Here is a 16208-nt window from a genome sequence, read left to right as displayed (position 1 = left end):
AAATATATCGATATCGATATATTTTGTTTTTTTTTTGTGTAATACCGGTTTTATTTTTCATTAATAAGAAATTAAGTGCATTGAATTTTGGTTATGAAATATTTATAGAAAAATTACATTGCACTCTTATTTACTAATATTACAGATTTGCATTACTTCATTCAAGGCTTACGAAAATTTTATAACCAGACTGCTATTAACGGTTTTTCTATTGGGACAACACTATTTAAAATTTATTTTTATTGCGAATTAATGGCGTAGCCAGGTGAGTTTTCTTGTTTATTTCTTATTTCATCGTGTTCCATGGTTTTCAATTGTTTTGTCTAAATGTTTTTCATCGAGCAAAATATTTAATCTTCTTCTAAGTCAAAATTTTTTCAGCTAAACCGTTTTTATTGCACGAAAAAGCAGTGTACGAGTAATGAACACGTATTGGATTTGTTCCGAATTTATTCGCTAGGATCATTGTCATCACTTTCACTTTCCACGCGATTTTGCTATAATAGTGGTTCTAGTGTGCATATACTGCATCGAGGCGCAGTCGCCATGGATGAGTGAGTTTCTCGGCAGTTTCTTCATATTCGATAGTTTCATTGTGCATAAATTACGACAAGGTTACTCATATCCTCGAACAAAAATGTGACAATCATTGCCCGTCAGTTTGTGTTCATTTGCGGCGACGTTACTCGCGTATGTAATGCAGTGTATTTGTTTATAATGTGAACTGTTTGTTTGCGCAGCACCATGTCGACCCTAACGAAAATGACCCGCACGGTTAAAAAACTGGAAGTACCCAGGCCCCTGAAATCGACGACTAGTACTGCACACAACCGCAATTCAGTACTGGATGTCAAAATAAATTCTGGTAAGAATCCAGTTGCATTTTTCAACAGTAGTAGTGTATGTTTTACTTTCTTGGAAGATTCAGCTTAGAAATTTTGGACTGTATATTCTCATAGAGGCAACAAAAATAAATTCCAGATTTGAATTTGAAAATTAAAAAAAAAAACAATTGCAATATCTGACTGAAATGGTACCTAACTTTAAATAGGTATCTATATCTCCATCTTCTCAATCTGGGAGAAAAGTAGCTTACATCTAAATTTGGTGATTTTTATTCCTTTGTATTTTTTATCAAATCTGCACCCTTAATTTGGGGTTTTTATAAATTCCGTTGTTTTTTTATTCAAATCTGCACCTATGCAACTTTCACATTTACTATCAGTTGGATTATTTATGCTTTCTCTAATTATCATAGCCCACCACTTATTCTATAAATAGGTAATCTCATTCAATACTGACAAGATTCCAGTAAGAATGTAGTAATTAATAGAGATTGCATGTTGTAAATAGCTGTTAATTGTTTATTTCTGTGCAGATGAAATATCCTTAATTTTTACAGTAATTTTCACATTATCATGCTTTGTGTGTACAAACGGCGTCTGACCTAGATATGCTGCTCACGATGTGTGTAAACTGTTAGATTTGTTATTTCTCACCAGTCAGAGATTTCATGTTTTGAAATATTTACTTTAGTTTGAAGAATGCCTGTTTTGAAAAATACTATTTTGCAAATCTACCTTTTCCATTACAGTCGATGACCTGATTGTATTGACTGAGGCTGTGGCGTACCAAATGATGCAGGGCAACTATGACCGTGCGCTTCAAAGCAATGTTGCCACCATGTACGCTAACCTGAAGCTTTATGGCGCACAACTCGAAGCACTCTTTAAGGACTTTCTTGATAGGTATGTAGCCATTTTCGTAATTTTTTTGTAGAACTGCCACAAATAGTAACTGTACAACAAACAAAATTGTTTCAGGTACTTTGTTGTGTTCCGAAATGGTTCTCAAGATGAACGACTGGACAAGAAGACCAGACTTCACCTCTTAGAGCTTATTGAGTTGCGCGCCAAACATTGGCAAGGCTCTGACTACATGAGTCAGTACTATAGGCACCGTGGCACGCACGCTGAGGTAAGTCACCAGAAGAAACTTGGCACAGAACTTGTTTGGGGTTTTCAGCTGGTGCCAAGTCAATAGACCCTTGAATAGACCTATTAGTCATTTGTTATGGTTGGAAAATAAAAACATAGTAAAGTAAATTGTTTGGAGTTGATGGTAGAATGATTTGTTTTGTTGTAATAGCCACTATTGGTGCCGACGATGGAGGGTTCGGGCACGGGCGGCTCGGTGTCCCCCACGCTGGCTGCGCCGGCCGAGCCGCCCACTCTGCTTGGTCCGGGCGAGATTATCAAGCCCTCGGGCAAGTTTCCCAAGCCCACTAAAATCCCGGGCAAGAACTACTCGAAAGACGAGGTCGTCATCAGGAATGCTGATTCTGGAAAAGGTATACGAACTTTTTGAACTAGCCTTAAATTTTATTTTTGGCTTATTTGTCTGTTGACTTCTTTGTCTTTTCATTATAAACACAAAATAGCAGCCTTCGAAGTCGCCAATATTTTATTAAGCTAAGTACTTGTAGTTCTCAAAATGATGTATGCTAGAGGAATTTGATATTTTGTAATGTAAATGGGTATGCATGTACTTTACAAGTAATGTCAATAAGTGGGGAAACAATGCATGAACAAGTCAATTTAATGCTTATCTGTTAGTAGACTCGTTTATTTAGTTAAACATGTAGGTATGTGTAGAACATTTTATGGTGCATGTTGATAAGAGAGATTGTATCTCGAAAAAAAATATGTTGAGATTTTCCTACACAAATATTTACCTTTATTTACCGTAACTCAGAGTAAACAATATGTTTTTCTTAAAACAGAATATTTTGTAGCTGTTTCCTCATTGGACATTTTTTATACACAACAAGAACCGTTACATTAGAAATAAAATTTGAATATACTTTAATTACTTATATAACTGAAATAGGAGTAAATAAAGAGGTAGAGTATAATAAAGTCTTTGTATTGTAAATAGGATGTCCAATGTGGTAATTGCATAGGAATGTAGCGAAAGCGGCGGCGCGGGCGCGACGGCAAGTCTGAAGTTGTATTGTGGTGTTGCAGTGATGGGTATCAAGGGCAGGCGGGTGCACATGATCGAGGAGCTAAGTGACACGATAATATCGTTTCAGCGAGGTACGACCGCACGGGCGAGGCGCCGCTTGCGCATGGTTTGCGGGGCTCTCTCACCGCGCTCCTGAATGCACACTCTACTGTCATACAATCTCGTCTATGCTTTTACTTACCTAATACTTCCTCAACTGTTATATGTGATATTAACACCTGAATATCCAAAAGAACAATTGTGAATTTGTCGTTTTATGTAACATTATCAATCAACTTACTAATAATTATCTAAATAATGAAAGGGTGTGGTATCCACAACTAATTTTGGCATTTGAACTAAAATGTACAACAAACCCATGTTTCATTGCCTAACAACCGCATTTAGCTTGAGGCTTGAAATAATACAGCGTCAGTTTCGTACTAACGGCAACATTGAGAGGGTCAGATCGTCATCAGTTTGAATGTTTGCAGTGAGTCCTGGTGCCAAGGAACGTCTAGTGCAGATCACCGGGCCCAACGAAGAGAATGTGAAGTGAGTACGAGCAATTTACATCAACTTTTAAAACACAGGATACATCAAAGATATTTCAGACTTGTCGATTCATTTACGAAAATCATGTCGATATGTTGCTGTAAGGGTAAACAAACAATTGCATTTATACAGATAGATAGTTTGCGTAATTTAAATGCACTGTTTGACTACTTACATAAATATTTATTATTATCAGCCGCTTGTTAAACACGCAAGTTTAAGTCGCCGTAATTAGAGCGGTTCTTTTACATAACATAATCTAACATCGTGTTATATTAATTTGTATAATTCCTTAGACTGTATTTTTTTGCTTTAATATGTCAATGCAACTGCTAGAGGGGACAAAAACCTTGTGAAAGCCGAAAAAGAAGAAATTATGACAATATTTTTTTGTTTGTATGCTAATAAAAACATAAAAACGTTGAAAACCAGCAACATGATGGATAATTTTATGGGCGGTAGGCTGTTCGCCTGTCACCATATGGTTCATCATATCCATCTTAGGACTCGGTATCAAAAGTGTCTGCAATTTTTTCTTATATTTATAGGCAATTACATTCTCAATGTAACAACTTTACACAGACTGTCTTCATAATATTGTTGCTTATCTTCCAGCCACGCCAAGCACTTGATCGGCGATACGATCCGGCGCAATGCGTCGCCCGTGCGGCTTGAAGGCTCGCTGGACGCGCAGCTGTGCGACTCGCGCGCCTCGCTCGACTCGGCTGGCTCCGACGAGGCGCCTCGCCCTAGGGAGGTTGGTGCTTGTGTACTTCTAATATGGCTCATTTTCCCCAGCTTGTTCAAGAAAGATGGCACCCAATCGGTGAAGAATGTAATAATGTAAATGTATCCCTTAGATCAACCACAGTTAGTGACTCACGAAGCCATGTGTGATCAGTGACACACTTTTATATGGGTAGAGTTTGAACCGTGCGAAGATATTTGGTTGAGAACACGCGGCAAATGTTACGCTTCCATAACACTGGTAAAAAATTACCAAAATCAGTAAATCGGTTTTATTTAGGTTTAGTATCATAAGGTGAGCTTCTATGCTGTTCTAGAAGTGAATAAAAAACAACTCGATCAACTGCTTGTTTATTTATTTATTCCAGGGTATTGTAAAATCTTACAGAGGGATTATCCTTTCTAACATTATGGATAATCATATCCATCTTAGGACTTCGTTTCAGCAGAGGCTGCAAGTTGTCTTTGATTACTTGTGGCTCTGCCCACCCCATTACAGATTACGGGCGTGAGTATCACAAAATATTTTGTTTCAATATTTCAGAAATCCCCGCATAACAATTCCCGAGCTTTACTTCATAGTTTTTCGACGAACGACGCCGCACTAGGAGAATATAAGTACACTGTGACTTTTGGGCAACATTCCATCAAGATCACGGGCAATAATTTGGATCTTGTCAAGGTATGTAGATCCATGAATAGAGTATCACTTTGATTATGTTGAGAGTGGTTTATTGTCAACAGACATGAGGTGAGACAACATAAACACTTCGCTCTTTAAATGCGGAAAAAGAGCCCACTAACATCCCAAAAATAGTGGAATGGGGCATGATGGTTTCTTCACTTACTTGTTTATTTATTACCAGTTTTTAATTATAAATACGCTTTCTGAAAAACAACCGACCGACAACCATTCACTTGTCATTCCGCAAATTCCTCTTCTCTGTCGGTCATTCGTCGCTCTCTCTTTCACACACCTTAACGTTCTATTTCATTCGGCCTACTACTACATTCGGCCATCCTGCTCTCGGTCTGTCCTCAGACACATTCTGACATTACATAGTTTCTTTAAAAAACACACTGTACAATATTCCACGTGCGTTATGTAGACTGCAAAGCTGGTGTTGGACGAGTACTTCGAGAGCGCAGGCGCTCTGGAGGCAATGGGCGCGGGCTCGGGCGACTTCTTCACGCTGTCGCAGAGGCCCGGCGCCGCTCTACTGCTGCGCGACGACGCCGCGCTCAACGGCGCCGACGACGATGTGTTCGCTCCGCCCAATGAACATAACGACCAGCAAGGTACATGACAACATTTTTTACTACAGTTTAATCCAACATTACGGTATTTCTTCTTGGAATCGATAAAGTTACAACAGTTTCGTAATCATCAAAGAGGGCATAAAGGAAGGGCGGCAAAACTAAATTGTGAATGTAATTATTTTAGATAATGTCTATCATCAATAAAATATAGTATGGTAATAATATTTATACAATTCTGTCCAGATCTAAGAATAACGGTCAAATTATTTCGAAGGTATAAAATATAACCTAAAGTAAAATAGTTTTAAAGTCTTTCTTTAATAATAATTTTCTTTCTATTTTAACATTATTTAATATCGCCAGTTCAGTCTAAAGTTGATAAAAGAACTGAGATGTAGGCCCAGCTAGGTCACATATACTTGCTACGTGGTTATGGGATTATCTGCGTCCAACAGTCTGTGTTATCTTGTCAATGTACGCATGAGATATGATCGTCAAATGAGGTGATGGTCTACAAGTACTAAAATGGGTGCTGTGTTCCAAAAGTTTTACCATATTTACATAACAATTTTAGTCTACAAACCAAAGAATCCCATTTTCTTAATCTAAATGTGGGATTTCATATGAACAATATTGGAAAACTTTTGAATCAAAATGTTCATTACAGGACTTGTAAGGTGATAGGCATTCGACGTTATACTATGTGCCGCCAAAGCTGTCGCGTACGATTTAGGCATTTCTACAAAATAAAGGGAGAGGAATAAAGCAAGATCGAATTTTGCTTTTTAATGGCATGTAAAAGTAGATTTAAAAGGCTATGATTTTAATTAAGAAGCATGACGTTTGCTATAACAGTGTGCAATAATATTGAGACTTCCCAGATAGTAGTGACTGACTGAAGCATGTAGATTTTACATTACCATAAGTCACGTATTTATTCGAGAATCTACATTTTGTGCCATGACTAGCCTTAAAATACCGATATCACATGTATTATTACGTCGATATTTATGATATTTATATATTTACATGTCACGTCCATATTATTAATAATGTATTTTTATGATATCACTGTGACCACTTCGATCCACGGTCGTGGCAGCGTGTTTTCCAAATTTTGTAACAATCCATTTACCGGGCACATTCTGTAACTCATTGTCACCTGCCATAACGACATCCATTCTAACTCAAGAGACCTTTTCAGGAGCAACTTATCCCAAACATGTTTGAAACTCCTGCTGTATTCTGCTTATTACAGAAATACGCAATATTCTCACTAAAAAGAACTCTTTGTCTATTTTGAGGGCAAACACAAAAGATTTTTGTTCGACGGTATAGGTTTGAACCACCTGGTTCTGGTACACATATAAACATAGAACGGCATTTTCTTGTATCCCCTTTGAACCCATTTCTCTAAAGGTGCCAAGACGTCTCTTTCTCGCTTTCTATGAAGTTATATGTGATTTATTCAAAATTTAATTTACCTCTTTGCTATTTATGCCTCATTCTAATTACGTTAGCAGTTGTCTTGGAAACACTACTTCTAGGATTTTATTCCTGCACATCTTGTCTTGACCTGAATTCCTTATTAATCGGTCCTTATTATTACAAAATGTCCTAAATATGAGCGTGTATAAATTCCCGGCCCGTAATAGTGCCCTAATTAGGCTAGTCCCCTATGTAGGTGTAGTTGCTCCTGATTATGTCTGGGTCGTGTATCGTGGTATCGGGTGTGGCGTAACTGGCGTTGTGTGCAGCGGCCGAGGACGCCACGCCGCGGCGCCCGCGCTTCTCACGCGCCACCAGCACTGACAAGAATCAAGGTGAGTCCACAGCACGCATGCGTGGTGGAACACACGAGGTATCCCCTATAACAAGATCATCACAGGCCTCATGCGCCTACTGAAGACGATTTAACAGTGTCTGCAAGGCACTAATTATAGCAAGGTCTACTGCCCGTCTTCAAGAACAGCTTAAATAACACCCGAATTAGAATCTAAATGAAGAATTCCATCAGGCGCAAATCTTTAGACGATCAAGTAAAAAAATCCAGAATAAGATTGTTTAATGACATACTTTTTACATTGGCCCTGATTCCTGCAGACATCTCCTAATTTTGCTTTAAATTATACCTGTCATTTTCTTATTCACTGAGAAGGAAAGGGACGGATAATTGACAGCTGTTAATTTTAGGAAGCCCGAGCGAATCAATTAGGTATCTCGCTGGTATCCAAACCGTTTGACGTGTCTGTCAACTTAATTCTGTCGGGTTTTATGCCAATGTAAAATAATTATAGGGTTGTTTCGGATTTGTGCTTAAAAATTGACGTGTGTTCCATAAATTTTATGTTGTCGATTCGATTACCCGTCCCTTTCCATTCGGCGGATAAGAAAATGACAGATGTAACTTTAAATAAAATTAGATGCTGCCTACAGGAATTAGCACCATTGTGTCAATAGATATACATAAAAAGTAAACGATGTAAAATAACCTCTGTCTGTGTTCAATGACAAAATATGGCTTACAACAGCTAAACTTGCTTACGTTATAATCTGCTGTTGGAGCAATAAATATTTAAACTAGTGTTTGTATAAACTTGGAATGGGAATATTAACTCACACAAAATCTTATAGAAAATACGTAAACAAGATGAGCTTAATTCGAGTTAAACAATTTCATATTGCGTTTGTAATGTTTATTACGATGTTATAGAGGGATACCTTGATTTATTCTATCATACGCGTGTAATTACAAGTCTCATCAAACTTAAAAATGTATTCTATCAGTAGGTATTTTAACTAATTATGCAGCTGACTTCGTTTACAATGAACGTACGTATGAATTTAAGTTTGGTAAGATCTGTGAAATACACTTCAATACTCTCTCTTTCAAATGAACATGTTTCATTTGAAAATGAATATGATCCAAAGACTGGCAAATTAATAATTGGACTACACAAATACAAATTTTGATGTTATTAACAATTTGTTAGTCGTTGGAACTTTCCAAATATGAACACATATTTTTATTATATTTATTGTGTAACATTGACCGTTATCATGCAAAGAGAAAACAAATTATCATGCTAACATTTACTACCATCTTATATCAATTAAAAAATATCAAATAAGTATTACATTTTACCGTGTCCTTTTTGTGTTTGCGATTAACATGCATTGTTTCAATTCATGTCACTTATGCTTTTCATGTCATGAAACGACAATATGCAGAAGTCAGTCAATAACAAAAGTTTTTATATAGAATGCAAAAAAGTTATACATATAATCTAGTGTCCCCCAGTTAATATAAATTTAAGTTGACCTAATAGCGTGAAGTCTATTTTCATAAATGCATGTAGCTATTCGCTTTCGATGACATAATAATCCTTAATAAAGATAATCACAACGAGCATATAACATCGCAACTGATGCATAATAAATAGCTTTACAGCTTATAATGATAAGGACTGGTGTCCTAATAAATGCGTTCGAGTAGGCGTTCAATCAAGGTGAGCGTAAAACAGGCGGAAAGTCAATCGTCCCTTTTCATAAGCTATGAAGCGGGCAGCGTATGGGTACGGGGCGGTACAGCTGTGGCATTGTGGTTGCAGTTGGCGGCGGCGGCGGCGGGTCGCGGCAGACGTACACGTACGAGACGCTGGTGCAGTACGCGGACTCGCCGCTGTCGAAGGTGCCGCCGGGCGGGCTGGCGTCGTTCCCGCCGGAGCTGGCGCGCAAGGTAACGCTGGCGGGGCCGCGGCGCGCGGCGGGCGGGGCGGCGCCGGGCGCGGGGGCCGCGGGGGGCGGCGGGGTGCGGCGCGCGGCGGCCGCGGCCGCGTCGGCGCAGCGCATCCTCACGCCGTTCCGCGTGTGGGCGCCGCTGCACCACCCCAACTACCTCGCCGCGCTGCTCTGCCGCAACTTCTACTGATCGCCCGGCGATTGCTCGTTTGATTTTTAATTTGATGTTCGCGGTGCGGCGGCCCGGGCGCTCCCCGCCGACGTTGGCCGTGACCTTTCCTTTCCCAGCTCGAACCCGCCGCCGCGGAGGACGGTCGAGGCGACGCCGACGACGTTTAGAGCTCCTTCGTCCGGACCCTCCCCTCCCTGTCCTTCCCTTTCCCGCTCCCGATGGGCGACGCCGCGGCCCGATATTTTGTCTTGAAGAAAAGTTGCACTTTGGTTTGAGATTTATGTTTTTCGCTTCGCGTCGCCGCCCGATTGGCTTAAATGTACTCGAAAACTTTCGAACGTGTTCGGTCGGTACGGATGTAAGTAGGTTTCTGTTGTATTTGTGATAAGTTTTCTGGTTTCATGTGAGAAACTTAGACTAACTTTCACGCGGATTGAGTTTAGGTTGGCGCTGAACACGTTCGATAGTTTTTGCTGAGATGCACGCACTACGCTTGCTTTGTGCTTTTCACTCATATTTCATTTTTTTACTAACTCTTGTATATTTGGAGGTTCTGAGTATTTCGGGAAAGCAAATTTCTGTACGTTTATATTCTCTTAGCATAGAGTATGTTCTCATGTCGCTAGTCACTGACGTGTTTGTCACTATTATAATGTGTTAGACGCCCGGGCTCTGCACAAGTGCCTTATAGCTAATTAAGCATAACACTAAGTATAAAGGTAACGAGTACTATTAGGAGTATGTTGATCTCAGTAGCTTAAGATGCACCGTTATTATAACTGTATGTAAGTGTATATGCTGGGCCGCAGGCTGACTCGGGGGCCCTCCACCGGGCAAGTTGACTATAAAGCTCCACTTTGGCTATTATGTATGACGATCAAATGCTAGTATCCAGTATTAATAATTTTAGATGACTTAAATTCAAATTTATCTCAATAAGATCTCGTTTAGTTTCCGTAAAGAAAAGACTGATTACTAAATTTGTGATGGACATTTTTGAAAAATAATTTTTGAAAATTGATGGAAAGGTTTTTTACGAGTAGTATATAGGAATGTTTATTGACTGTTGAGTATTGACAAATTTTTTAAGCAAAGTTATTTACATGAGTAGATGGTTTTGAGTGTGTTTATGAAGTGTTTATTAGAGTGCTAACATGTATAAAATTTGAATTGTCTGTTTGTTCACGCTGCCTGGACAGTACGGCTCGGGAGGGGTTCGATACAGGTAGACTCTCTTAGGACTTTGTCTAATATTCGCAGCGCATATCAAAATTCAATGTTGACATTCTATTGTGTTCATATGTATTGTTATATTGTAATTTTTTATTTGAGTAGGTATGAAAATTACCAGTGTTGTGTTCTTTTGTCAATTTCTGATTTTTCAATAAAAGATTTTAAAAAATTCTATGCTTTTCCTGTACCGCTTGTAATTCTGTAACACGCATGCATAACCGCAACGAAATATTTCTCGAGAGGTTTTGATAAATACACTATCACTGACTAAATAACGGCAACTAAATTGGGGGTACCTGCAACAGGAAAGGTGATCGCACATCGCTTCAGTATTGGATTAACATCGGGATAGGAATTGATATACCTATATACGTATTTATGTATGTGCGACTAATTTTCTGGCGGCATGTAAATAACAATATCGGAGTTTTTGGTGATGCATGAAACGTCAGCACGCAAATACATCTTGTTACATATCTACAAGGTTGCACAAAATAACTTGTAAAGAATAGTGACTACATCTTTGCACATTACTAATTTACGTTACACAGTGTTTTAACCCGTTCATCGCATCTATTCTAAAATGTTCTTTATGATAATAAATTACTTACACGCATACTGAAGATACTCACGCGACTAACAAGCATTGAAAGCGGAACGTAACGCGAAGCGAAGTCTTGAAGCGGTTGATACGCTCTTAAGGTATAATAATAAGTATTAAATTGATCTATTTTTAGTACACGTTTATTTTTTATCTTAATTTTGAAAGTGGGCTAGAACAATTTAGTTTGTGTGTGAAGACTTCTTAGAAGTCGCGCTACACAAACAATAGATATGCACACCATATGTTTTTGGTAAGGATGAGTATAAATTGGCTTTGTTTTATGCCTTTCGGACAGCAGGTTCTACTGCTTGGTTCCTAATTCACAGGGTATGTATGTATGTGAACAAATCTAGTAATAAATTAGTACAGGATTCTCTCTGCCCACTACTTTCTATTATTTTTGAACTAAAAGCGTGTAATGTGAAGAAGAGCTGACTAACAAGATGGACGTTCACACAGAGTTGCCTGGAGTTCGACAGCGCCAGCTATCTGAAGAAGGTGCGCGCGGCCGCCGGCACCACCGTCGCCGCCGTGGACGCGCCTGACTCCCCCGAGCCGGAGTAAACCGCCAGCTCACTCGCTCACACACACGCGGGCCAGTGTCAGAATTACTAACGCCACAATATTCTTTATGCTACAGTCGCGCAAAAAATGTCCGTATACACAACAGGACCCTTCGTCTGATTCGATCGACAACCAGAGTTTCACTTTCGTAATATTTAGTACCTTCCGAGTAGTGTAAGAAAAATAATAGTACCTTTACAGTTAAACAAAAAACTTGAATTAATTTCCAGCAGGACCCTCCGTGGTTTGAAGGTCTTCAGACCATTGGTGTATATCCCTGTATAGCGGTGCATTAGTACCTTCAGATTATCTTCGTTTTCTTTTAAAACAAATATTAGTTTATAAGAAATAAATCTACAAAATTTTTATACTGCCAGCAGGACCCTTTTTTGTTTTGGTGCTCTCAGTCTAGACAGTCATATTTCCTAGCAGCAATATATTAGTACTTTTCAAAAAAATTTCGCTTCGTTAAAAAATGAGTAGTATAAAGTAATAGTAATAAGACTCTGATTCATTATCAGGGAAAATATTCTAAATAGCATAACGTTACTTCTATTCCCGGAGTTTACTTTACCTATTATTGTTTTATTTATGTGATGCAACCAATTAAATAAAAATTTAGTTTTCATGTTATTTTAGGTAGGTACGTAGTTTAATCGTCGAAGAACATATAATTCAATAATTTACAAAATTGAGGGTAGATGAAAAAAAATAACCGATTTCGTAGTGTCATATCGCATATTAGTAACAGAGGTTCATTTGTGCAGTTACGTATTGTCGTTCAGGTTATTTAAAATATTTTTTAATTACTTTTTAATACATTTTTTTTTAATTAAGCGATATTTTTTTGAAAAGTACTAATATACTGCTGCTAGGAAATATGAATGTCTGGACTGAGAGCACCAAAACAAAAAAGGGTCCTGCTGGCAGTATAAAAATTTTGTAGATTTATTTCTTATAAACTAATATTTGTTTTAAAAGAAAACGAAGATAATCTGAAGGTACTAATGCACCGCTATACAGGGATATACACCAATGGTCTGAAGACCTTCAAACCACGGAGGGTCCTGCTGGAAATTAATTCAAGTTTTTTGTTTAACTGTAAAGGTACTATTATTTTTCTTACACTACTCGGAAGGTACTAAATATTACGAAAGTGAAACTCTGGTTGTCGATCGAATCAGACGAAGGGTCCTGTTGTGTATACGGACACGCGCAAAAAGCCTGATTTGATGTTTAACCACATTATTATTACTAGCCTGCACCGTCCCACTGCAGGGCAAAGGATTTCTTCCTTCCATTTATTATCGGAGAGATTGGCGGGAGCTTGCACAGAATCCAGAAAACTGGAGGAATAAAGGCGAGGCCTTTGCCCAGCAATGGGATTAAGTAGGAACAGCTGTCAAATCGGGCTTCTAATGGCGCTAGTACTGTAGTAATTAATTATTGCTAGTAATTCTGGAAATAGGTCCATACGACTCCGAAGCGACTGGACCAAGCGATCATACCAGTTTCATTCAGTACGGCAATGAACAAAAAAGCGGCAGATTTTAAGCAGATTGTCATGGTAACATTTTGTTGCAGATGTTTTTTTTGTGTTGCCATGTGAAGGCAAAAGTCATTCGCTCTTTATTGTTCGTTGTGCAAGACAATTTTCTGCCTATCATACGAATATTGTTTAAGATTTTGTAACTGTTTTTAAATGTATTTATTATCGTATGAACTGTATCGCTTTGTCCAGCTCCACCTTCGGGATGAATGTCTTCCTTAGAAACTTAGGCACGTACACATTGCACATGAGCGAGCGAACTTCATTTGCACATGCTGTAGGCATTCATAGTTTCGCATTTTAGCGACTAAGGCTGCTCGGACGCGTCCAGTGTCCTTTATTGTAGACGATAAAGGAAAACGAGACGGTCTATAATTGAGTTCGTGGAACTAGATGAGGCAAAGAACCACGGCCAATGATCCTCTAGACCAGGTAGCCGTCCACTATCCTAGCACTCACTATCCTATTTTAACTCATATAACATTAATTTAGAACTTGTTTTACTAAAAAAAGTATTATCAACACCAAAATATTTATTTTTTTAGTGGTGGTATTTTATTTACCTCATTTTGTGAATGGATATTTCCATTAACTAGCTGTGGGATTATTTGTTGGAAATATGATAAACACATGTCATGTTCCTTGTGTTGTATGATATTAGTTACAGAAATCCTCAGCCGGAGATGATCTCTCGACATAATATTATCTGATGACAGCTAAAGCAAAAGCAGCTGGTCTAGATACAAGCAATGCGTCTTCCTTCAGGCAATGAAAAGCGGACGTGCGCTGCAATCCAACCCATTTGATATTACGAGTTGGTTTTAATTTTCGTTGTATATATTTACTCTAAAGGAACTATTTGTTTCTGATGTCAGAGTGATTCCATTTTATTATAAGACGAATGCATGCATTTCTGTGTGTCTGTATACTCATTTTCAACTTTGTATCTAGTGTCTAGTCCTGATGAGTAGATGTCGATTCTCACTATATCGTAAGCTTTTTTATCTTCGAGGAAGCCTGCCAATTGATGCTATACTATATAAATTAAGTATATTATCTATTAAAACCAAATAGAGATTTTATTGTTTATAACGATATAAATGATTAATGTTATAATTTATAAAACGAGAGCTTTTAAAAACTTGCTGTGCACTAAACCAAATAATTTATTTGTTATTGTTATGATTATAATGAAATATAAATTTCGTATTCTAACGTTTATTTTAACTTTAAAAGTTGTCAGGCTTTCTCTTTATAATCTTTGAAACTTTTATAGTAGGTTTACTTTCAACATTTAAAAAATATATTCTGGCAAAGACTGTTCCCTCTCCAGAAAAAATATATATGAAATATACCAAAATGCAAGCAAAAAATTTTCAAGGTATGTGACATACCTTATATAAAATTTACCAGTCACTGAATGCTTCAGGATAAAATTATTTGGTGCTTATCACGAGTCACTCACGAGTCTATTCTTTGGAAAAGTATTATCGTTGACTGTTAATAAAGGTTTATGTTTACTTTGTTTTTTTTTTGTCAGATAAGGCTATATTATAATTGATATACTAAATTTTCTAATGAGAAGAGTTTCATTTACAAACCCATGTCCAGCTACATAATGTAAAATTTCTAGTTTTATAATAACTGTTATATTTACATAATAAATAGATACAGCACATAATTTCAGATAATAGAATCTATGAATATTAAATTGGATATTGTAGAATTAGATTTTGTCGTATTAACTATTTACTTATATACTAACAAGAAATTTAAAAATTTGGCGAATAAATGTTATTTAAGTTGCTCAAACCTCAAAAACAAACTGCGAATATAATAATAATTTGGTGCAGAAAAATGCGACCGTGTTAATACCTTGATATACGTATTTAACTATTTACCTAGACTTAGGTACTCTATACTGCTGTACCGTTATTTTGTACATAAACCAGATATAACTATAAAATGCGTAAGATCTGAGAAGGAAGTACACTTTTATCTTACATCTACGAACCAGCCCGTAAAAGTTCCCATTGATTCACAAGTCTATGCTACTACAAATTCATCAAACTACCCTACAAAGTATCTATGTAACCAATAGAAACTTTCATAGGCCGTTTAAATACTATCACGGCTCAAAAATAACATTTCAGCTTCAGGCAAACAGGACTGCATACAAAAATGGAACTTATTGTATCGGAATGTGTTACTTAGCTGAATTTATTAGTCGTCGCGTAGTGCCTCTTGTGACTTGATTATTGTCACTTAAACTTAGTACTAGTATTGCTTAGTTCCTATCGGCTAGTTTGTCGGTGATGCTGGCTGCGCGGAGTTTCGCGTGCTGCATTATATCGGTGGCTAGGTCATCCACGTTGGTGTATCGGCACTTGTGGAAGCTGAATAGGTCTGTGATGAAGCCAACGATCTCTGCTTGGAAGGTGTGGCATACGTCGCGTAGCCGCTCCCGCGGTCCAAGGAAGCCCCACACGAGAACCGGCAGCAGATGCTCCGAAATTGAGTAGAAATGCGCCATAAACCCGTCTGGGTATTGTAGGTATCGTCGCTTCGCTTTTATTACCGACCATACTGCTGTTGTTAACGCCTGCAAAAATAGGATCATTGGAGAAAGGATTAAAGACGAGGTCCTATTATTGGCAATTTTGAAAAAGTAAATGTTGCCAATTCAAAAAATAATATGGTTGCCAATTAAAATGACATTTTATAATACATAGGTATTTGAATTTACCCTGTCAAGAAAATCTATTCGAATGACAGCA

General features: G+C 37.8%; 2 protein-coding genes across 8 annotated transcripts in view; one reads left to right on the top strand and one right to left on the bottom strand.

Annotated features, from left to right (window-relative positions):
* The first annotated feature begins 128 nt into the window (after positions 1-128).
* Positions 129-14951, top strand: LOC126377114 (eukaryotic translation initiation factor 4E-binding protein Mextli). 6 transcript variants are annotated; one of them, XM_050024901.1, is made up of 14 exons: positions 129-265; positions 741-865; positions 1595-1748; positions 1824-1977; positions 2149-2350; positions 3027-3098; positions 3501-3561; positions 4177-4318; positions 4853-4990; positions 5418-5607; positions 7326-7391; positions 9180-9307; positions 11778-11969; positions 13105-14951. In XM_050024901.1, exons 2-13 carry the CDS (start codon positions 745-747, stop codon positions 11880-11882), a joined length of 1533 nt encoding a protein of 510 aa, XP_049880858.1. In that variant the 5' UTR covers positions 129-265; positions 741-744; the 3' UTR covers positions 11883-11969; positions 13105-14951. The 6 variants fall into 6 exon arrangements, with proteins under 6 accessions (XP_049880858.1, XP_049880976.1, XP_049880780.1 ...); XM_050024823.1 differs by lacking the exon at positions 129-265 and adding an exon at positions 317-554; XM_050025019.1 differs by lacking the exons at positions 129-265; positions 3027-3098 and adding an exon at positions 313-554.
* LOC126377001 (mitoguardin) overlaps positions 14904-16208 on the bottom strand; it is a 66680-nt gene continuing 65375 nt past the window's right edge. For both annotated transcript variants that reach the window (XM_050024619.1, XM_050024700.1), the window contains exon 10: positions 14904-16033. In XM_050024619.1, coding sequence (XP_049880576.1) covers positions 15719-16033 — 315 coding nt within the window. In that variant the 3' untranslated portion in view covers positions 14904-15718. The remainder of the gene's footprint in view (positions 16034-16208) is intronic.

The sequence above is a fragment of the Pectinophora gossypiella genome, chromosome 1 (assembly GCF_024362695.1).
Source record: "Pectinophora gossypiella chromosome 1, ilPecGoss1.1, whole genome shotgun sequence".
NCBI classification, from domain to species: domain Eukaryota; kingdom Metazoa; phylum Arthropoda; class Insecta; order Lepidoptera; family Gelechiidae; genus Pectinophora; species Pectinophora gossypiella.
The sequence above is the reverse complement of the archived record's forward strand: the minus strand, read 5'-3'. Positions and strand labels throughout refer to the sequence as shown.